Here is a 25,368-nt window from a genome sequence, read left to right on the forward strand (position 1 = left end):
GGTGTAAATTATGGGAATCGTGATGTCAACTAAAAGACGTTAATAAAAGTAGAGTGAACATAAAAACTAATTATAAGGAAATTCATTTGTCTCATTATTGAGAAAACAGGTAAAATGTCTTCTGTAATCTTCATGTGATTCCAAACAAAATAATGAGCATATTTGATCGGACATAGGTAACACAATAATAATAATAAATAAATACTATATCATTGCAATAATAGCAAACAATTAAACTTTTAATTAGATACTCCAAGTCTAATTAATTAAGACTTAATTTTTTAATACATGTTATTTGTGCATAATAAGTGTTGCGAATAAATTATGGGGGATACAAATTGATTAACTTTGCATTAAAAAGTTAGTTGATAAATATTTTTTTTCTAGATAAGGTTGTTACAAATAATTTGCATTTAGTTAATGCTGTTGTGAAATTATTGTTAGCACTCAAAATTATTAAAATTCATTCATGCCAATTTATATTTTCTTCATAATAACATGGATGACAGTATCGATCGTAAATTATTATTTATTAATTTTTTTCAATTTATAGTTCAAGCATAATTACAATTTTTTGAAAATTGAAAATACTTAAAATGGTAAAATTAAAAAAAAAGAAAAAATTTAACATGTTACCATAAATAAAATAAAACTTGAAAAATAGGTACCAAAATTTTAATTTAAAAATACATAAATGCTTAATTTAAAAATTTAAAAATTTGAAATTTTAAACTTCACTTTTATGAATTTTATCCATTTCTTAAAACTTCACTTTTTTTAATGAGTTTTATTATTCTATAATAATTATTCCTAGCTTTGGTAGGTCCCACTTGTTTCTTTAAATTAAATACAAAATCCACGTGGCTTATCTCATCCCGTTTGATACGAACTTTCCGGCAAACCGAACACGACCCTGCGCCACGGATTTATCCATTTCTTTCCTTTTTCTTTTCATTTTCCTTTTTAAAATTATTTTTTGACGACTAGCGAATTATCCATTTCGCGATATTCGGTATCTATAAATATATATATCCATTCACAAATATCATCGCAAGCATTTGTGAATTTTGAATTTTTGATTATTTTGTGCCGAGCTTCTTCTCTGTTCTGATAATCTTTTCCTCTGTTTTCACCTTTCGTGTTTTTGATTCAAATTCATTTTATGTTCCCTAGAACTAGGGTTTTCTGCGCATCAAAAATCGAAAGGAAATGTCTGGAAGATTGAAGGGATTTACTTTGAGCAAAAGCGAAGTGGAAGCGTAATTGCTGACGCAAAAGAGCTCAAAGTTGCTGTTCTCTTTTGTAAGCGTTTGGAAACTCATTCGATTTGGTCTGGTCTGGATTTGTCTTTTTTGGGTTGCTGTTGTGTTGTTGGGATATTCTTTATCTTGTGCTTGAGTCCCGCGTGGTTGAGATGTGAAGAATTTGCTTGTCGGACGAAGAGTTGATTGATTTTGGGATATGGAGCTTAAGGGAACGTTTGTGCCTCAATTTCGAGTTCGATTAATGCCGCAGATAGCTCACGCGCTCTCCAAGCGGACTCAGGGGTTTACGGTTAAATCATCCTTCGGGTATGCGTGATCTGAACTCGTTCTAATGCAAGATATTATTTTTTCCATTTTTTATTTTCTTAATGATTGTTTTCTTATTTTCTATGATTCTATGCAGCTGTTGTTGAATGTGGTTTGTAATTTTTCTGATACAATTTATATTGGAAATTTCAACTGCGTATCGACTCTGTGTGTGTTGCATGAAGATTAGTGGAGCTTTTCATCTTGTATGCACAGATAAAAATTAGATATGCATTTTTTTTTTTTTTTAATCAAATTGATAACTCACTTGGATGATATTAGCAAAACCTGTCAATCTATTTGTCCAATATTTTAATCAAATTGATGTGAAGATATTAGACCAGCTGTATATTCCTCCCCTTAAAGAGAAAGAAGGAAAAATCTTCTAAATTTGTGGATGGATTTTTCTTGACCTTATTTTATGTTAAGTTGGTTCAGGTCTGGTACAGATCTCCATATTGACAAGAAGTTTGGACAGACTATTCACGTGATTGTAGGATTGTGCTGGCCAAATTAATAAACTTTTTAATTGATTCAGGGTGCGGCAAGGCCAAATCTGTAGTTTTTGGGAGGAGGTAGGGGACTTACTTGGGTCATCATATTCAAATTTAGTGATGCTAATGAGACAGGAAAAGTTTTCAGATGATACGGATCCCCTGTAAATGGGCGAGAACAGCCAATTGCTTAAGGCAGGATGTAGCTGGCAAGTGACGATTGCTTCATCTCTTAAAAGTAGGTGTTCCATCATGTAGCTCAGTTTACATTCTGGTTAAAGATAAGTCAATGGGACCTAAACAGAGCCGGTGGGTATGTAAGGGGAATTATTCATCCATTTCACCTTCACTGTCTCAAAAATTGTTGTGTATTGGAGGGTGTTTAGAGTCCTGTTATTGGAGGATCCAAAAGGAGAAAGAGATTCCAGTTGGAATGTTAGAATGCCTAGACATGCATTATGGTTCTCTATTGTAGCTATTTTTTACCTCATTTTGTGGACTTGTGTTATATTGAGAATATGTGCGTAGAATTGGGGTCAACAGTTTTTTATTCTTTTTGGCGTATCTGTATATACCTGAGTGTACATATTATGGTTAAGTTTGGGTTTCTTTCTTCATGAAAAGTCATCTACAGTTATAACTTATTGCTGTAGCATCTCAAGTTATAGATGACAGTCTTTGGAGGAAAATGATTATGTATTGATCAAAATTTATTCGTGTTGGAAGGCAAGGCTAAAGGACATTATAATTTTGTGTTTGAGCTATGCTTAATACCTTTGTTGATATATATTGCTGATGTAAGACAGCATTTCCATCATTCTTTGCTCTCTATATTTTTTTCCCCCAAAATACATTTGAGTTTTGGGGTGTCTTTAAGCTTCCTTTTAATTAATTTTACTCTTTTGATGTTCTACACTTGTAGTTTAGAGGAATCTAAGAGATGTAGTTATTTATGTTCATAATTAGCGACAATGACGGACGCAGGGTTTATACCTTGCAGAGTCAAAGTATATTTCATGTACAAAAAGATAAGTCACAAGTTAGTCCACGTACTATTAAGTGAAATCTATTTTGGTCCCTATACTTTACTTAGTACAATTAAGGATTGTACTTATTAATATCATGCAATGATTTTTGCCATTCTAATTAAGTCTAATGGCATATATGGATTGTTGAAGTAGCATTATATGTTGGATCACTATTAGTTTCTAGGAGCCTAGCTTTTAAAAAACGCACAATACACGCACACAATCAAAGTTTTAGCCTTGAGGTGCTTATGGTTTCCCATTATGGTCTCGATTTAAAAGTGATGCATAGTTAGCATAAAATTATTGTAAATTATATATATGATATTGGGGTCCTCATTGTGGCCTGACAAATCCTTGAGGTGGAGGGGTCTTCTTTTAATTTCTACCTTTCAATCCATAAAAAACTATTAAATTATTTTAGATGACAATTTTAATTGAATAAAATTAATAATTATAAGCCTTAAATTATACTAAATAAAGGTGCAGGGACTAAACTGGGTTTCAGCTAATGGTAAAAAAACTAACTTATAATTTCACTCTATAAATTGAAAGGTGAAATGTTGTCGTTTGGGGGGGGGGGGGAGGTTATAATTTTATTTATAAAGAAAGAGTTAAATTAAGGAAAAAACCAAGAGTAATGTCCTTATATATATGTATATCTATTTATATATATATATATATATATATATATAATCGATTAACAAGGCTTGGCGGGCAACTGCCCCTTATCCCCCCTTGGTTGGCGAGGATATTTAATGTTTAGCTGCCGTGTTGAGTATCTTTTTTTCTTTGTGGTTGCCTATCTTCGAATATTCTGTTTAGGCAATCCTTCTTTTGCTGATAAAAGAACTTTTATTTTTATTATCAAACTAAATATTAGAGGATGTTAGCATGTGCTTTTCTTGTGTGCTTGCGTCTCACCTCCAATGCACTTTTTTTTTTCCTTTTCATTGTTAATATTTTCCTTGTGCGGAGAACTAGATTGTATGATAAATGGCCTGCAGCATATTTGTAATCAGGTTCAGATTAATGATCTTTTCCAAAAGGTTATGGAATAGTCATCTGAATTAGGATATTACAAAATCAAACTCATTAGTGGTTTTCTGGAAATATGAATAACTAACCAAGGCCTTAGCCTCCCTTTTTTTTTATTCTTTGTGACTTTTTTTATTTCTATCGGGCCCGTAACTATTCGTTAAGAATATTGTTGAATATTGATCATAATGGAATCAATAGCCATTACACTATTTATAGCCTTACTCAAAGACAATATCTAACTCACTAACCTTACATAAGGATGCTTATGTAAGGACAGATGTAGGAGCGTCTGCTATACTTGGAGACGGAAATGGAATCCTTCAGGATTCTTAATGATGCCTCTGTTAGATGCATAAATAGGATAGGATCTTCAGTGATGCTTCCCCAATCTCTTTTGCCATTATTCAGAAAACATTGAATACTGAATAGGGGGAATGCATTTAGCCACCTCTTTATGTTTGAACTCAATGTTCATACTATACAAGTATGAACTATTATATATGCATTTTTCAAGTGGCAATTTACCAGTAGAGAAATCCATCCCTTCCCTTTATCTCAACCTTCCCCCCCAAAAAAAAAAACCTCATAAACAGGATAGGATCTTCAGTGATGCTTCCCCAATATCTTTTGCCATTATTCATAACATATTGAATACTGAATAGGGGGAACACATTTAGCCACCTCTTTATGTTTGAACTCAATGTTCATACTATACAAGCATGAAGAACTATTATATATGCATTTTTCAAGTGGCAATTTACCAGTAGAGAAATTCATTCCTTCTCTTTATAAAAATGCGCCCCCTCACTTATAATTTTGGGAAAGAAAATGTGATGAGATTTATATGAAGACTTCAGGAAAAATTCAGTGAAGTATTCTGATAAAATTAGGAAGCATTGTTCCTTTATAACGCAGTATAAATTAAATTGCTATTGCTATGGAATAGAGCAAAATAGAAAGTTGAAGAAAATGGTAATTTAATATTAGTTTTCTTGAAAGTTAATACATCATCCTTGCGGAATATCTTGCTTTTTTTTCCTTAAAAAATACTTTTACCCATTTATGATCCAATTTATTGTAGGGAGACTTTTCCTGTTTTGCACTCAAGATGTAAAACTCTTGAAGTTCATTGTGATAATAACCAGAGTGTTAGACAGTCGGCTGTTTCTAATAGTGATAGCACAAGGCTGCCCGAGCTTTCTTTCAATCGGTTACAACTCAGTGACCAGGAATATTGTGGATTGCAAAGGCGAAATTTTGGCCGATATATTGCCCGTGAAGCGGTGTTGGATGAAGAATATTGGGTTGGTTTTTTGCTCTTTCTGGTTCTGTTCCCTTAGCAATATATATATTTCTTCTGCCATCTGTCTAAAAGTGTAGTCTTATATATATATATATATACTCATTTATTATCCTTCATGTTGTTTCCATGGCAGACAGCAGCATGGCTGCGGGCAGAAGCCCATTGGGAATCTTTATCATATATGCGGTCTGTTCCCTATTTAATGACTCTCATATGCTTTTAATGTTTCTTGACGTGTTTATAAGTGCTGCTTTTCCATCTTTCTGATATCATAAAATAGTATTATTTGGTATGTGCACATCAGTATCAAAATTTTTCACTATTTAAATTTCAGTAATTTAAACTACTATTAGTTATTGATGGTCTCCAATTTTTCAGGCATGTTGATAATTACAAAAGGAAGTATGCTGAGCAGGTATGTTGTGGCAGAGTACGTTATTTTGATTTCAAGTAGAAATTTAAATTATAATTGGTAAACAAGTAGTAAAAATCATAAGTAAATAAGGGAGAAAAAAACATAATTCCCCCTGAAATGTACTTCAGATGATTGCAGATAATTACTGTGTATGCTAAGTTTTGTTTTGTCTTGTCCAACTCAGATGAACACATCGTAGGCTAGCAAGAAAAGCAGTGTTAAATGATGGGCTATTTTAAACATATGGAAGACTAATTTTTTTTTATTCTTTTAAATATTTTATTTATTTGATAGTTAGCTTTAATATTCAGTCTAATTAATTAATCTAGTTCTTTTTAAACTTATATGTTCTTGAAAAATATTGGAGGTTGAAATCTTAAATTCTTTTGTCTCACAAAAGACTTGATTAAATTTATGCGGATGTGGTGCTGTTTTCTTCTAGACTAAGTATATTATTGACAGGTCTTGGAAGAGTAGATATAGGTGCCAAAGAGAGGTTATGAGTCATGCCAAATTGTAAGGGTAGTGACAGACTAGTAAAATTTTAAAATTTTAAAAGTTGGACTGTGCCTATAATTATGATTGAGTCCATTATTCAAGCCTCAAAATAGCCCTGTAACAATACAGGCAAAAAATGAATGGCCAGGAATTCAAGTAGGTTTTTAAATTAACAGCTCCTGGGCACCTATGCCTGGGGAGCTGTCCCCTGCAAAGGGTGGCAACTGGCAAGGAAATCCTATCAGAGTTTTTAGTAAACAGCTCCCATTGACTGACAGAACTCTCAGGTTACATTTGGTTCGCAGAATACCTATTCCTAAGAATAGATTAGTTATAATGGGTTAGTTACAATTTAGTTATACAAGAAATTATGTTGTTACTATAAAGCAAATAGCAATGAGACATTTTATGAGTCCATGACAATGAATAGACAAGGAATAACTATTCCCAAATTTCACCGTGGAAATGTATATTCCTTCCTTGTACATTTTGAATGAAATAATTGGGAATATGCCCAGTAGCTATTCCCAAATTTTACACAATATTCCATCTTATTCTAAGGTATAACTATTTTTGCCAAACCAAACGAGCCGTCATTTATTACATTCTATTCATGATATAATTGAGAAAGGAAAAAAAGGCCTTATGCTTAACAGTTCCATGACTGCATGCTTGTCTTTTTGCTAGTGCTTCTTGAAGTTGTGCAAGAGTGCAAAAGTTGAAAATTAAATGGTAAAAAGTGATAAGAATGGTCCACGGCTCCACTTTTCACGTGGTTTCTCTTTCTATGATTGAGGAGAGTTTCTTTTCTTTCAGTGAAATTTAGTAATGGTAAGGAGAGACAATTATTTTTCTTTTTCTTTTTGATCTGCCTAATTTTTTTCTTCTAAAGGGGGACATTTGTCCCCTGTTTTATTATTGGCTATGCTTATGAATTTTATTTTTCAGGGCTAAACCATGAGTTTTTTTTTGTCCTTCTTTTAGGGCATTTGCAGCCCCCCTGGAGGCTGTTGATTCTGTCTTGCTCAGATGGGGCTGCTTGGGCCCCTTGAATTTTATAGGTCTGGTGGTGCCTTGGAGTTTGGTACCACCACCTGTTATACTTGGAAATGGTCTTGTGCTATGTAGGCCAGACTTTATGGAACATTTTTTGCTGCTAGACTTTGGTGAATGCTGATTAACTTAATACATGAAGGCTTAGTTCTGAATAGGTTGTTGCTTTGACTAGTTGGTGATAACTAGGGTATTGATTGGATGCTCAGATTTTCCTTCCATGTTCCCCTCACAGATGTCTTGCTACTCAGCTTTACAGGATACTCTGGGATGGATAAACTTTACTGGGCTTTTATTTTGATTTCATCTTTTAAACTTCCCAAAGAACTATATCCTACAGTTTTAGTAGTTAAAACAGCCCCAAAAAGTACTGAAACTCTAAAGTGTATGTCCATAAATCCTTGGTCTGAGTTTTTATTTTTTTTGGGTGGGGGGGGGGGTTTGGGGGTGGTTTGATTTTATTTTTTTAATTGATATCATCATTTGTAAAGGACTGAGTAAATTGAAGAAAATGGGTGCAATTAAGTAATAAAACCTAATATTTACATTCAACATTATGGGTTAGAATTACAATTTGTTTTAGACAAGCCACGCTTACTTATCAATCAACCTCTTCACAAAACTCAGAATTTTGTTATTATTTCAATATTTCTTATGCTAATAACGAGTAAGTTGTACAAAAAATAATCAAAATAGTGGATGGTTGCCAGGGAAACTCTTATTTTCAGATTTTTTTTTTTGTTTTGTTTTATTTTATTTTATTTTTTTATTTTGTGGGGTGGGGAGGGGGGGTTGCTGTTATGGGCAGATTCACCTTATGAGATGAGAAAAGCTCAATGGATCATTAATCCTGGTTCCAACTACACTAAAAATGCAGGCAAATCACCTTCAACTAGGCTATAAGAATGCAATAGGATTTAATTTCCTTAAGATTGCATATCTGAGCAGGAAGATTCTCTGTTTAAAATAAACTCATTCTTTTTAGCATGGAATAGAAAATAATGATTTGAATATTCCTAACAATCAACCTAGGGAATGCTTGGAGGCATTTGATTTTTAACTGATCAGAGTTGGTAAGCTGATTTCTTTGGAATAATTCTTTCATAGGGATAAGGGGAGCATATATTCACTTATTCTTCAATCACGCCAAGAACTTATGATAATTAAGTTTACCATTGGGAGCATAGAGCTCAAACCTTGGATTTGGAATTGTAGGATTGAGGCAAAATGCAATACAAAATTGTGTTAAATCCTTTTGAATTCCATATAATTCCAGATCCAAGGGTCAGAGTCCATGCTCCCAAACACAACATAAATGTATCAATAGTGATGTACAAGCAAGGTCTTAAATTTGGATTTCGACTCAAATTTCGAAGCTCCAAAAGTACAGAAATTTTGATGGAAATTTCGATTTTGATGTCTATTTGAAAAAATAATGAAAATTAGTAGTAAAACATAAAATTCTTTGTGAAACTTTAGAAATGGTTAACAAACATAATAATATAATTTTTAGAACTAATATATAACAAATTAAATACATCTATATTTTGTATGAGATGGAAAAGTTGTATAGTAGCATGTGTATCAAACATATTTGTGAGATCATGTATCATTTAAATATTATTTATTATACAAATAATGATAATTTTGACATGAATGATTAAATAAAATGTTACTGTAAGTTTATTTTTTTTCATATAATTTCAAAAGCACTTGTAATAATCTTTTGTTTCGATAAAATAAATAAAAAGAAAAATTTCACTTAACTCCTAAATCTCTCATTTAAATTCCGACACAATTTCATTGTATGGTTAAAATTTCGATAAGTTTCGCTAAAATTCCAAGATTTCGATAAATTTCGGATGATTCGTTGAGATTTCAACGGAAATTATGCAAGACGGAAATCAACTGCCATTTCGATTTCGAGGGTGATGGAAATCAGAAATTTAGACGGAAATTTCGACAATTTCGTGGAAATTTAAGACCATGTGTACAAGCAGTAGTAGTGGCGTTTGGTTGAAGGAGTATTTTTTATTTGTACTTATAGTTAGTCATTTTTAAAAATATTCTAGGACCTGCATAAAATGAATAGAGGCTAATAGTTGGTATCATTTTTGTCTTGGGTGGATGTAGCATGACTCTCACTCCATATCAATGAGATCAAACATGCCTTAGTAGTGTGGTTTGATTTTGCATTGGATTGTGTTACGATATGTAATCATGACATGCAATTTTGGAAGATAATAATATGAAAAGCTTACAAGTTACAAATAAGAAACATATATACTAAAGCATGTGATTTATAGATGCTAGCCTTATGGTACACACTGTGTAGGTGAGGGGAGAGAATATTGTTGATAGAAAGTTACAAATATGTTAGTGGGAAGTCTTGCTTTTGAAAATGCATGATTTATAGTCATCCTTATGTTTTCCTTTTGGGTTAGCAGTAAATAGGGGTATTTTGAGGTATTTCGAAGAGAAAATGTTAAATGAAAGATGAAAGATAAAAGGGAGAGGCCCAAGGATCTTACCTTTTTATGATAGATGTATTGGAGTGTTGACATGATGTGGAATGCCTGACGTTGGAACTGCCAAAAAAAGAGATGAAGATGGTTTCTATTTGCCTTTCTCTTGTACAGAACTCTTAGATTTCATTTATATATGAAGTATATGCTCATCTCCAAATGTCATCCCTGGTATTTCATTTAGTCATCTTGATAAGGCTCTGGCCAATTAAAATTACCTTGATTTGTGATTATGCATAATGTGGTATATGTTTATTATTTCTCTCCATCTAATTTATTTATTCTTTATCTTGTTCTTGTTTATCTCAAGTTATTTTCTGTTTGCTTTTAATTATTTAACCTTTTTTCTTACATAACAGGAATTTTATGCTCTGAAAAGACGATGCTCTGGGCAGGATGGAAATTCATTGAAGTGCTTATGTTTTGTCGCAGTATGTCTTAAGCTTTAAAACAGTCGTTTATCTTTTTTATGCTTTGATATTGTGCCGAGTGCATGATTAAGATTGTTAGAAAATCTGTAAGAAAGTTCAAATCAGTTCCTGAATTTCTGTCTTGTTATCAATTTTCATAATGTGTGTGCGCGTGTGCATTTTGTTTTTCTTCTTTTTTTTTAATTTACATTTTGCAAATTTTTTAGTAGAATAGAAATTTGAGTCATGTGTGTGTTTTTTCCCAGTCATAGTTTGTCTGATTGGTGTCTTTTGAATCATATTGCAAAATTTTTAATAGATTAGAAACCAGTCATTAATTTGTTTGTCTAAATGCATAAAAACACTGTTGCAGCAACATCGTTCGTGATGTGGTGTCTTCAGAGAAGCTGATTTTGGTATATGCACATAACACTTGAAAATCACATATTTCAATGTCATTAAAAATAGATGCTTCAATGTTAGGTGACTTGTTTACAAAATTACTATGCTCCTTGGGTGCACATAACTGAAGGTTTGAAATCTCCATATATGAAAAAAATTTGATCTTCAGTAAAACCTGGAATGCACAAGATTTTTGTTGTATATGGATAATGAACCTGTAAGACATTCACTAAAAGCTTGGAAGGAGATGATATTCTTAGCTGAGATGATGATGCCACTTGATGAAAAAACTGTTAGTGTGTAACTTGTGCTTCTTTGTGTTGTTGCCTTGATGGTTCTCGCTAAGGATTTAGTGAATGGCTGATGTGTTTATGTGATGACAAAGAAAATGACCCTGGTGGCGTGGGTTTTTTCTTGCTCCTGGTCTTCCTTTTTCTGTAAGTTCTTTTTATATATGCCATTAAACTAATTGGCGGTCATATATGTTTTTTATATTTGATGATGAATATGATTTGCATTATGGTTGGGCTTTGTTCTCCCACCTTCATCTCATCCTCTCTCTCCCCCCCCCCCCCCTCTCTCTCTTTCTCTCTCTGTGATAAAATCCTCTTGCATTTTTGCAATTGGATATTTTTCTTTTTCAGTAGAAGGTTTAAACAACTTACAATGCTCATGTTAGATCTTTGGCCCATAGAGTTTTTATTGAGCACAACGCAATAGAGTTGTTGCTTGGGAACTTATGCTTTTAAAATTTTGCCTTAACAATTGGCTGATTTAATGACTAATTGGCTAGATGTGCATCTAGCTATAAAGTATGAAGCACTGGTCCAGCTTGGCATCTAGATGGTGCGTTGTATGTTTGACTTGTATCAGCGATGGGTGCACCTCCAACAGGTTTTCAAATAAAAATATAAATGTTGAAGTTGGGCATGGGATGGGGACAGCTCTGACATGGTGTCAACATGGATCTGACATGGCTGAGTTTTAATTAATTTAAAAAAAAAAAATTATCATGGGTCTCCTTTTGGAAGTAAAGAAATATAAAATAAAATTTAAAAATGTGCCTTAAAGTTGAAAGAAAAGCAAGTTCCATCAACAAGCTTCTCACTGATGCTTTTCTATGAAGATGAAGCTGGACTAGGGAGCAAATCTGGGACTTGATTGTGACTAAACTTGATTAATGTCTATCAACTTAATCATATGAAAGTAATTTTGCGTATGGATGTTTGATCTTATTGTTATTGTATGTTACTTAGATATGGTTAGTATATTATATTGAGTTATTTTTCACATGTCCATGCCATGGTGTCCATTTTACCATGTTGTATCAACATGGCTCATTTTTATTGTCTCTCTTTTAACATGCGTGTGTTGTGCGTCATAGGCAGCTGGGCAAGCAAATGACATTTGTCAATGTTCTTTGTGTTTTTATGTTTTTGGAGTTAAATAAATTGGAGGATAATTAAAAAGCTATAATATCTCTTTTCCCTTTTCCCTTTTAGCTGTCAGTAGTAACATCCTCAAAATGGGTTACGGTATGGCTACTTTAAGAGAAGTCCCAAGCTACAGTTTAGTATTTAATAGCAATAGTTCTTTGTCTTGAATACCGCAGGTTAAGAAGGGAGATAAAAATGTAAGAAGAACTGTTTTAAACAGTGTGGTGGGTACCCTGGACCTAAGCATCCGGCAATATCTGCGAGGCGAAACATACCCAGGCGTATGTGTTCGACCTTTTTTTCCCCCTCACAAACATATAATAACACTGCTTTGATTATATGAATGCTTGTTTGCATTGCTTGTTTGGAATTACTTCCTTATTTGTGATTCATCCTTGAACTTCAGGAGCTTAAAAAGTCTTCTGTCGTATTGGCAAGCCAAAAGCCATTTGATGCACATAAATATGCTTACATTGCAAATGTTTGCGTCTCAAAGTTTGCTCGCCGTCAGGGAATTGCATTGAATATGCTTAATTTGGCAACTGACATTGCCACCTTAGCAGGTAACAAGTGAACAACTTAAAGAGTGGTCTTATGCATGATTAATTCTCTATCCCCTTTACTATCCAAATATTGTGTTTATCATCCATTATTTTCTTCCCCTCTTTGGATATGCCAACAGGTATGAAACATCTGTTTGTTCATGTAAATGTGGACAACAAGCCAGCTCAAGAACTGTACAAAAAGACTGGTTTCAAGGTTTGGCACCTAAATCATAGTTATATTTCAGCATATCTCATGTTGATTTAAGACATTTCTCATGTCTTATTTTGCCAAGTGCCGTAGAGATGCATTGTTTGGTCTTTGCATATAGTTTTTGGACTGAAATGTCTTCTTGGGAGGCTTTTCATTTGGACATGCTTTCGTACTTGCTCTTGTTCCTTGCATTGAATTTCTTGCTTTATTCTTGTACTTCATTCAAAGTCAACTTTATCAATACTTCTTGAACTATATTTTTAATAGCAACATCATTCATTTGTTTTTATTCTTATTTTTATATTTATTTTCTTTTCTTGCAATTGAACTATGTAATGAGTCTATGGGAAATGCGTGCCTCAAATAGCTGTGAAATTTCTTTTTGTCCATTCACTACACAACTAAACTGTGTCTTCCCTTTGTCTTTGTTGAGATTTTAATTAAATGAATGACCTAACTTGAAGATAGGTCTCTCTTTCTATTTATAATACAAATCAAATACAGTCTAATGATAATAATACCCTTACTAACTCTCACTAATCAACATACTAACAAACTTAATAATAATACTAAAAAACATAAATAACCTCGAACACTCCCCCTCAAGTTGGAGCATAAATATCATATGCTCCTAGCTTATTATAAGTAAATTTAGCATGGGCACCCCCTCAAGCTTTGGTAAACAAATTAGCATAGTAGACTTCACAAAAGGGGTAGTAATGAGCTTTTGCACAAGTTTCTCGCAAACAAAATGACAATCTTTCAATGTGTTTCGTGTGCTCATGAAAGACTGGCTTGGAGGCAATATGAAGAGCAACTTGATTATCACACGTCAACTTCATAGGCTGAGAATGTGAAAAACCCAATTCTTCCAACATGTTCTTAAACCAGACAAGTTCACTAGTAGTGTGAGCCATAGCTCTATATTTTGATTCAACACTTCACGTGACCACCATAGTTTGTTTCTTACTTTTCCAAGAAATCAAATTACCACCAACCAAGATATAGTACCTGGTTGTGGATCTTCAATCGGAAGGCAACCTAACCTAGTTTGCATTTGATATTCATGAATATAAGTGTGACCCTGATCACAATATAAAAGGCCTCTTTTAGGTGCCCCTTTGATACATCTCAAGATGCAAATTACTGCGTCACAATGACGTGTCCTCAAGAGAATCTAGAAATTTACTCACGACACTTGTTGCGAGAGATGTATCCGATCGAGTGACTGTGAGATAATTTGACTTTCCAACAAGTCTCCGATATTGTCTAAGATTAGGCAACAAATCACCCATATCCAATGCTAACTTGTTATTAGGATCTATGGGTGTATCAACCGGTTTGGATCCCAACAATCCAGTTTCATTCAACAGATCAATGACACACTTCCTTTGTGACAAATTAGTTCCCATACAAGATCTAGATACTTCTATATCCAAGAAATATTTCAACGGTCCCAAATCTTTGGTTTGAAACTTAGTCCATAAAAAAAAGTTTTGAGACTTTGAATACCTTTATCATCATCACTTGTAATAACAATAGCATTCACATACTCAACAAGAAGGATCCTACCCGATGAAGTATGACGATAAAACACAGAATGATCCATTGGACAACTTCAAAGACTACTACAACACCGAAACAACCAAACCATGCTCTAAAACTATTTTAAACCATATAGTGCCTTCTTTAGCCGACACACTAAGCTTGACTCCCCTTGAGCCACAAACCCAAGTGGTTTCACCATATAGACCTCCTCCTTAAGATTACCGTGCAAGAAGACATTCTGCACATTTAACTGATGCAAAGGCTAGGGACAAGTGGTAGCCAAGGAGATGAATAGACATATTGATGTAAGTTTGGCAACCAGAGAAAAAGTATTAGAATAATCCAAACCATATACTTGAGTATACCCTTTATCAACAAGACGAGCCTTTAAACGAGCCACAAAACCATTAGGGTTGATTTTCACAGTGTAAACCTAGCGACAACCAACCATAGATTTAGGAAGGGATGTAGATGATAGAGCAGTAACAAAACAATAATGGGAGGGTGATCAGAAACAAACATAGGTGGAAAAGGGATGTTGGGTAAATGTGTGTTTACCTTTCTGAATAGCAATGGGAGGATCAACATCATAGGAAATATGATCATGAGATGAGGAAACCAAACGCATGGTAGTAGTAGCTAAAGGGGATTCTATTCCTTGGAGCCGCCGTCGTGAATACACCTGCAAATTAGGATGATTGAGACAATGAAAAGGGCTTGAACTACATGGAGACTTAGATGGCTGATTGGGCAAGGACAACAAACTAAAATCTGGAAGATTAGGTAGAGGAAGAGACTCATTGAGCTGAAGCACTCAGGGACTGGGTGTAGTAAGTGTAGAGTCAAAGAAGGTAACACCTGTAGAAACAAAGAAACGATGCAACACATGACTACAGCAATGAAAACCCTTTTGAGTAAATAAGTAGCCCAGGTTGACACAAACTTATCCACCCCAGGAGTTAGTTGATGAACAAAGGACACACATCCAACTATACGAGGAGGGAGAGAGAATAAAGGTGGATTAGGAAAGAGAATGGAGTAGTGAATTTTATCACCAAGAATAGAGGATGGCGTTCTGTTGATCAGATAGCAAACAGTAAGTCCAACATCACTCCAAAACACTTTAGATACATGCATTTGATAAAGTAAGGTGCAAGATATGTCTTATTTTCCTTTTTGCAGCCTCATTTTGTTGAGTGTGGGCATAGAATGATTGTTGGACAATACCAAACTGAGTTATATAAGTAGTGAATTGTGCATTGAAATACTCTTTAGCATTATCTGATGTAGGACAATTCTAAGAACCCTAGTCCTACCAAAGACCTTCTCACAAATGTGCACACACCAGATACACTTTAAGATGAGAATTCAATTAACCACAATGAACAATATAAATTATATGCGAAAACTACAGATTGTGGAAAATTCAAAAAGTTATAAGATTCATGTAGACTTGTCCTCAAGGACCTAATCAAGTTGGATAAGATAATTACTTGAAAGATGGTAGATTCAAGCCTTAGAACTAAGCCTAAACATGCAAATTATATATCCTTAGAATAAGACACAATCAAGCATTCAAGTATGAGAATCTTTTGGACTATGAAGAGTTTGTCTACAGAGATTATTCAAAGACATGCAATGGATATTTTGAAAAGGCTAATGGAAGATAAATATTATATTGGCTATCTAGGGTTTATTTTGGAAGTGATTGGAATGAGCTTACTAAAATTATTCGGAATGATGAAAACAACACACTCGAACCTTGCTCGATATCCCGAATGGTGATTCTCGGCGCTTCTTGGGGTTGTGATTGATCTGCTTGATTGTTGAAGTAATAATCTCACACAACAGCTACTGGAATGGTAAGATGGAAAATGGAGAATGATAATCTCGTGGCCTCTCACCGCTCAATCTCCAAAGGAGAAGGGATGTGGTCTCTCACCACTCACTCACAAAGAGGGAACAAGCTTAAAGTTTAAGCACAAGGCAGTAAATCTTGATTCAATTCAAAATACTTGATGTCCCTAATAACTTACATGTCCAGCTATATATAGAGATGTTGGAACAACCCTCCAACCATAAGTAAATAAAATATAACAAGCTTTGAATGGAAAATGATAAAGTGAAACCAAAAAGTAAAAAATGTAGAATTTTCAAAACAAATAGTGTCATTCTTCGGCCTTCTAGACATTCCATACTTTGAATTAGCTCATCTACCATATACCAAATTAAAGATACGGAAGTCTTCTTTGCAACACACTTTGAACCACTCCATTTAGACTTTTCTTGAGAAAGTTATGGCATATTTGGTGAAGGTGTGCAGCTGTCCATGTGATGCATAATTTTTGGACGAATGCCTACTATTATTGGGCTGCCAAGCCGTGTACAATTTGAACTTCATGGTTTTCCCTATACCCAAAGAAAGGTATGAGAGTCTTCTTTCCAGCCCAATTGGAATCGGGTTATTTGGGCCTTTGTAGATGAAGTTATGCATTTTCTTGTACAGGTGCGCGGTTGCCTTCATCCCAGCGAATGCATCCACGTGACACCATCTCAGCGAACGTTATGTTTGGGGAATGTTGATCCCCATCATCTCTCCTTGGCTGAGAAGAATTTTGCCCCGAAGAATTTTGTTGAAGATACTCGGTGTATAGTTCTGGGTTGAGGCGCATAACTTCTTCTTTTAAGATCCAACTTCGTTCTGATAGGGGCTTGCCTTTCCATTTGACCAAGAATTTTTTATATGATCTAGCTCGTGTGTGTGTTGTTTTATCATCCAAAATCTTTTCAATTTGCTCAGGTTTCTTGGGTGGAATTAATGGTGGTGGCAAAGGCAATTTTGGCTTTTTCATAGTATCTGTGTCTATAAATGGGAAAAGATCACTGGTGCTCTAACATCTCTTGAACAAGCATTTAATCTAGCTTATGACTTTGAGCAGATGAACAAAGGGCAAATGGGAAGGCGGTATGGCAACCCCTCAAATGAAACCTATCCTAGGAAAATCCAGGGCACTGATAAGTCTAAACGAGCATCTGTAGGGTAAGTCACTTCTCGTGGGAGCAACCCCACAGTCTAACAACCAGTGGACAAAGGGAAAGCCCTGATAACGGGATCCTCTCGCCAAAATTCTGGCACAGAAGTATGTTTCAAGTGCCACAAAAAGGGACACCTTGCCAGGCAATGCCCTAATAGGAATTTAGTAATTGAGAGAGAAGAGGAAGAGGAAGAAGATGATGCACCATAATTGCAAGAGCCAAAATTGCCTTTGCCACCACTATTAATTCCACCCAAGAAACCTGAGCAAATTGAAAAAATTTTGGATGATAAAACAACACACACACGGGCTGGATCATATAAAAAATTCTTGGTCAAATGGAAAGGCAAGCCCCTATCAGAATGAAGTTGGATCTTAAAAGAAGAAGTTCTGCGCCTCAACCCAGAACTATACACCGAGTATCTTCAACAAAAATCGTCGGGGCAGAATTCTTCTCAGCCAAGGAGAGATGATGGGGATCAACATTCCCCAAACATAACATTCACTGAGATGGTGTCACGTGGACGCATTCGCTGGGATGAAGGCAACTGCGCACCTGTACAAGAAAATGCATAACTTCATCTATAGAGGCCCAAATAACCCGATTCCAATTGGGTTGGAAAGAAGACTCCCATACCTTTCTTTGGGTATAGGGAAAACCATGAAGTTCAAATTGTACATGGCTTGGCAGCCCAATAACAGTAGGCATTCGTCCAGAAATTCTGCATCACATGGACAGCTGCACACTTTCACCAAATATGCCATAACTTTTTCAAGAAAAGTCCAAATGGAGTGGTTCAAAGTGTGTTGCAAAGAAGACTTCCGTATCTTTAATTTGGTATATAGTAGGTGAGCTAATTCAAAGTATGGAACGTCTAGAAGGCCGAAGAATGAGACTATTTGTTTTGAAAATTCTACATTTTTGACTTTTTGGTTTCACTTTATCATTTTCCATTCAAAGCTTGTTATATTTTATTTACCTATGGTTGGAGGGTTGTTCCAACATCTCTATATATAGCTGGACATGTAAGTTATTAGGGACATCAAGTATTTTGAATTGAATCAAGATTTATTGCCTTGTGCTTAAGCTTTAAGCTTGTTCCCTCTTTGTGAGTGAGTGGTGAGAGACCACATCCCTTCTCCTTTGGAGATTGAGTGGTGAGAGGCCACGAGATTATCATTCTCCATTTTCCATCTTACCATTCCAGTAGCTGTTGTGTGAGATTATTACTTCAACAATCAAACAGATCAATCACAACCCCAAGAAGCGCCGAGAATCACCATTCGGGATATCGAGCAAGGTTCGAGTGTGTTGTTTTCATCATTCCGAATAATTTTAGTAAGTTCATTCCAATCACTTCCAAAATAAACCCTAGATAGCCAATATGATATTTATCTTCCATTAGCCTTTTCAAAATATCCATTGCATGTCTTTGAATAATCTCTGTAGACAAACTCTTCAAAGTCCAAAAGATTCTCATACTTGAATGCTTGATTTTGTCTTATTCTAAGGATATATAATTTGCATGTTTATGCTTAGTTCTAAGGCTTGAATTTACCATCTTTCAAGTAATTATCTTATCCAACTTGATTAGGTCCTTGAGGACAAGTCTACATGAATTTATAACTTTTTGAATTTTCCACAATTTGTAGTTTTCGCATATAATTTATATTGTTCATTGTGGTTAATTAAATTCTCATCTTAAAGTGTATTTGGTGTGTGCACATTTGTGAGAGGGTCTTTGGTAGGACTAGGGTTCCTAGAATTGTCCTACATCATTATCCCTTCGAAGTGTTTGAATTGGCAAACTAAATTGAGTCTATATTTTAGAACAAAAGGCACAAAATAAAAGAAATAATTCAAAACGAGCTTTTATTAAATATAGCCAAGTGATTCTTGAATAATCATCCACAAAAGTTACAAAATACTGGAAACGTAACTTGGGCACAACTTTACTAGGGCCGCAAACATTAGAATGGACTTACATGAAAGGGTTTGCAGCCCTTTTATTGTCTCGGGAAGCCAAAAGGACATGATGGTGCTTTCCCAACTGACGACTAAAATTCAAGACTAGAAACAAAGCTTAAATTAGGAGCTAGATGTTTCAAATTTTCTTGTGAAGGATGATCAAGGTGACAATGAATTTGGAGAGGTGTGGTAGGAGCAGTGCAGGCGATAGAAGGAGATAGCGGCTCTAAGTGATACAGTCCACCAGCTCTATGCCCTCTGCCAATCGTCTTCCTTGTCTTCAAATCCTGAATAACCACAAAATCAGGGGGGGAATGTTACTAAACAATTCACAAATTTAGTAATCTTGCTAATGGACATATGATTGAAAGGAAACTTGGGAATATACAAAACTGAAGGAAGAGAAATAGAAGAAGTGGGATTTATAGTCCCAATTCCCTTGACTGCAGTGGTGGATCCATCAGCAGGAGTAACATTAGGTAAATTTGCAGGATACTTTTCAGTAGAGAAGAAACTATGTATACCTGTGATGGGAGAGGAGTCTATGACTCAGACTGGGACAACAAGTATTGGATGACAAGCATACTGCGGGATTACCTGTTTGGGCAATGGATACAATGGGAAGAGAAGCTTGTTGTGATGCTTGATGCTATTGGAAATCAGAATACTCTTCCTTTGACATGGATATAGTACGTTCCCCCCCCACCCCCAACTCAGCCCCAAAAGTGTGGAGTCGGTGGTAGCTGCATTTGGCTGCCCCCAAAGGTGTGAAGTCGGTGGTGGCTGCATTGGTAACACGTGAAGTTCTACCATGGAGATCCCAACACTGCTCAATAGTATGATTATCTTGTCCACAATGAGTGCACTTGTGAAGAGTGCCTCGACCTCATCCATCTCTACCACCACGACCACTAGAACCACCTTTATAACTTTTATGGTTGTTTGATAGAGAACTAGAATCACTCTGCGTAGCAAAGGCTGTCCTCTCAGAGGGAGATGCAAGAGCAAGAGAATGTGTGCTAAAGGAAAGCACGAAGGACACAAGAATAAACATCGGAAAATGATGGCAACTCTGCACTACTAAGTATTTGAAATCGGATTGCCTCAAACTTAGGTCTCAAGCTTGCTAGAAACCCGAAGAACTATCATTTGTTCCTCTGCTTTTGCATCTGACAAACGTCGGCAGTTATAGGTTGCACAACGTTTAAGCTTCTTATGAATACGTTTCATCTCTCCAAAATAATTAGCAATGCTCCTATATCCTTGTTGTAATTGAAAGTACTCCTAGGATAAATCTTACATACGTGTAATGTTACTAGAGTATAGAAACTTAACTTAATTTTAAATCTCCTTGCACGTAGCTGGATGCATGCACATCCATGCAATTTGTGGCTCCTATCTCCTTGTTGAAATTGAAAGTACTTTTGGGATAAATCATACATGCGTGTAATGTTACTAGAGTATAGAAACCTGGCATAATCCGAAATCTCCCTGCACGTATCTAGATGCATGCACATTCATGTAATTTGTGGCTCCATCAAATTCCACAAGAGGGAAACAATCGAGGCATCTTCTTGAATCCACACTTCTTTTCTATTCTCATCAGAATGATCAGATTGGTGCAAGTGGTCAGATTTTCCTAATTTTGTTAAATAAACTTGAACAGCTTTAGACCATTGAACATAATTCTTTCAATCTAACTTTTGAGTTGTTATCTTTGGCAGCGATGAAGGAAACATGTTTTTGGGATTCATAGACTCCATCCCAACATTCACAAACTTGCAGCCACACCAATGTCAAACAAGAAGAACAATCAAAACTAATTGGGATAATCACAAACTATGTGAAACACCAACACAACCACATGAGGTGAATTTGACTTACCAACTGATATACCACTGCCACAGCCTCACAACTCAACTTACCAAATTGCCACTGCTCCAAGAAACTCACAAAGAAGCCTTTATGAACACAAAACAACAACTAACGGATTACCACGAGCGCATGGTCGAAAAATGTTGGATCTTTGAGCAAAAAAAACATGCCCAAGTGCCCAACAGCTTGGTAATATTGTCTAGAGGAGTCAGAACATGACAGGGGAAAAAAAAAAAAGGTGGCAGGAAACTCTCTCACGCGTTGGTGCGTGGGGTTGGCACTGCCAGCAGTTGGCCAGCACATGGCGGCATGTGGGGCACTTGCTGGTGATGGGATTTTGTGGGGGTAGGCTTCAGAGGGCTATGTTTTGGGCTATTTGTTGGTTTTGTGAAATAATAATGGTTGGAGGTGGATCTGAGAAGGGCAGCGATGGGAAGTTGTTTTCCGGCAATGGCTGATTATGATAGGGTTTAGGTTGGATCACTCTCTAATACCATGTTGAGATTTTTATTAAATGAATGGCCTAACTTGAAGATAGGTCTCTCCTATTTATAATACAAATCAAATACATTCTTATGACAATAATACCCTAACTCCCACTAATTAACATACTAACAAGCTTAATAATAATATTAAGAGACATAAATAACCTCTAACAGTCTTGTTTTCCTAGCAAGATCTATTCAGGCATCTTCAAGTTTAAAGTTGTTCTATGCAATTGTCAACTCTGTAATTTGCATATATTTGTGAATCTTGGTGTTGTTGGTTTGCTACTGTCAATGTGCACTATGTATTATAGATGCATTTCATTTTCAAAAGTTATCAAATAAAGTTTGATAGTAGCTGCTGTGAGGGTCATGTGTTTCGTAAAATATAATGAACTTGCAATTTGTATCCATGATGCATGTCATTTTTATTTGTTATCCAGTCAATTGTAACAGAACTTTGAATTCTAATTTAAAAATACTGCACTTCTCGGACTCTTTTGGTTGAAATATGATACTTCTCAGACTCTTTTCAACTCTTTTATGTAAAAGGATTTTCTTTTTAGAGTGAGATTTTGTAAGGACATTGGTTTCTTAATATGATGCACTTTTGAATCTGCAAAATTCAGAACTTCTCTAATAATCCTGCTTTTTGAAGGGGAAAATGATGGTGAATTGTTGCTTCATATTTAACCTTGCTAGTTTAGGAATGAAAAACTTGCAAGCAGATAGCATAAACCTTGATTTTTCCCTTATATGCTTTGAATTGAATCTTATTGTGAAAATTAGTTTCCTAGTCCAAAAATTTTGAATAGCACTATTCTACATGTTTATTCCTTCAATACATTGTCTTTATTACGTGCTGGAAATTCATTGGCTTTTTGAGGAATTTGCACTTCTCTATTTCTCACCATACATATATTTCTGGTCAAGATTTACTCAATTGGATCTTCATTTGCCTTCTGCAGGCTGTAAATTCTGCTTCATCTCCCTTGCCAAAAGACCAAAGGCTTCTCATGTCAATGGAACTTTAGGGCATGACATGCAACTGGCTCTTTTTCAACGCCAGGTTTATGCCATGGGTAGATTGTTAAATTGATGTCCTTCCCTACAACAACAACAACAACAACAACAAAACCGAGCCTTAAGTCCCACTAGGTGGGGTTGGCTATATGAATCCTTCCCTAATGAAGAAAAAAAATCATTCGTTTTTTTTTTCTTCTGCTTTGTTGTAAGCTTATATTTTCTATTGATATAAATTATAATGTATGCATGCTTGGATTGGTGCAGTACTATAGGAATTGTATAAAACAATGTAAATATGCTATAATCTTATGCATATTGGTTCTTAATTGTTACTATTATAAATAATAATTGATGAGGCTGTGGTTATGAGCTTCTACTATCTCTCTCTCTCTCTCTATATATATATATATACACGCACGCGCGAGCGTGCGTGCGTGTGTGCGCGTGTTTATGTATATATGTATATTTTTTTCCCCCTCTTTTTAATTTTGGTGGTGGCTGTTTTCCTGCTTGCAGACCATTAACTACCCTTATTTGCAAAATGAGTAAGCATACATGGGAGTTTCCCAATGGGACTGGTAGCCCTTTAGAGCATCATTTTAACCATAGTACTATAGTGTAACACTTTGATAGCGATGATGAATTGCAGTACAAGCTGATTGATTTTGGCACAATTTGGGATTTGATTGATTGATTGATTAATTGATTAGCTATTTGGTTGTGTGCTCGCTGTTTTTTTTATTATTTTATATTGCAGTTTGTGGAAGCATTCTTAATCAAAATAAATTAGTCTTAAAATCCTTTCTACTCCATTGTGCTAGATGATGTTGATATAATTGCTCAGCAACTTGGGTTCCTGCTGATAAGCTACCGGTGATATATCTGTGTTTTCTTCTTATTTCGAACTGAATTAGTAGACTTGAATGTGAGATTTTGCCAGAGAAAATTGCTGGGAGGATGTGGACACACACAAGCTACTCTGGTATGCAGGCAGACTATTCTTTTTGTAGTTAATGAGTTGGAAAGAAAGTTTAAATCATTGTGATGATTGGAATACTTCCTGGTTGAAGGTTAAATGGAATGACATCTGTAAACCTATTGATGAAGAGGGGATAGGATTATTATTGGATGAATGGAGTGCTGCCACTATTATCAAGCTTATTTGGCATTATTGTGAATCTAAGCAAGTTCTTGTGACTTGGCTTGGCTTGGCTTCATGCCTACAAAATCGAAGATTGGAGCTTATGGGAATTAAAGGAATCGCTAGGAGACACATGGATTTGGAGGAAAATTCTCATACTAAGGTCAAAGGTGTACCCGAACATCAAATGGACTGTTGGAAATGGCAAGTCACTCAATATACTCTGATAATTGGCATTTACATGGTCCACTTCTTAATTATTATGGTCCTCTACTCCTTCAAGATCTTGGTATAGCAAAGTTTGCACACTTAGGTTCCATCATTCAAAAGATAATAATTGGTCATTGCCAAGAAGAATCACCCCAAGTGTCAACTATTTGTGAAGTCTAGTGTCTTTTCTGCCCAGCTTAGTTCATAAAGATGAGCTACATTGGAGTATGACCAATTCAGGTATCTTCACCCTTTAGTTGGGAGCTTATTTGAGAAAAGAAACAAAGATTTCCTGATATGACATCATTTGGACTAAGCATACCATGTGGAAACAAGGAACTGCCTGTTGTTTTGAATGCCAAGCCTCAGCAAATATGTAACAAGTAGATATAGGAACTGATAGTGTTCCGAATTAGGATGGAATTACTAATTGGTTAGATGGGCTTGGAAAGTCAAGAGCTGCTCAAGTTACTAAACTCTTTTGCTGTCTCTCACTCCTGAACGATAAGGATTTCTCTAATATCTGCTTGAACTCCTTTAAATATGGATCATGTAGCGAGACTGTCGATAATAGACAGCACACTTAATTGTTCGCAGTTTTAACATTCTAATTTGAGAACTCTATAGTTTTCATATATTTGGCAATATATGAAACTTTTCTTCTATGAAGAAAAAAAAAAAAAAAAAAAAACACTGCAATAGGGTTAATCGCCCTAGATTCCCCATACACTTCATTACAAGGGGTTAGCTTTTGTGTTGCGTGAGTGTGTAACAGCAGTAGAATGGTTGTACCTTAATTGCTTGTATTCAGCAAGATTCATTCTTCGCACTGATGCATCTCAGCCCTCTTGCATGACTCATCCTAATCTGCACATCGGGAGCTTTCCGGTCATATGGTCAACACGAGATTGACTTGGCTTGTGCCCCTTAAGAGACAATTTCCTCACTCGTGGTTGACCCTTGATGACATGATCAGCACATAGCTAACCTGACTTGCCATCCCTTGAGTTGCTAACCTAACTTGAGCCCCATTGAGGTGCATTCTCAAGGATCTAATGTTGTTACTTCATTCTTTCCCTAACATGCTTCATTGGAAAAAAAAAAAAACATGCTTTCACCATGTGGTGCCTCATTGTGTATGTAAATTTTT

General features: G+C 35.4%; 1 protein-coding gene across 1 annotated transcript; it reads left to right on the forward strand.

Moving 5' to 3' along the window:
* Positions 1–867: 867 nt before the first annotated feature.
* On the forward strand, positions 868–23,246 carry LOC131149029 (GCN5-related N-acetyltransferase 6, chloroplastic-like). The gene is made up of 9 exons (XM_058099067.1): positions 868–1,571; positions 5,213–5,435; positions 5,568–5,620; positions 5,813–5,849; positions 10,285–10,356; positions 12,350–12,454; positions 12,580–12,736; positions 12,856–12,932; positions 22,810–23,246. Exons 1-9 carry the CDS (start codon positions 1,462–1,464, stop codon positions 22,873–22,875), a joined length of 900 nt encoding a protein of 299 aa, XP_057955050.1. The 5' UTR covers positions 868–1,461; the 3' UTR covers positions 22,876–23,246.
* Positions 23,247–25,368: the final 2,122 nt, after the last annotated feature.

Source organism: Malania oleifera, chromosome 2 (assembly GCF_029873635.1).
Source record: "Malania oleifera isolate guangnan ecotype guangnan chromosome 2, ASM2987363v1, whole genome shotgun sequence".
Taxonomy (NCBI): domain Eukaryota; kingdom Viridiplantae; phylum Streptophyta; class Magnoliopsida; order Santalales; family Ximeniaceae; genus Malania; species Malania oleifera.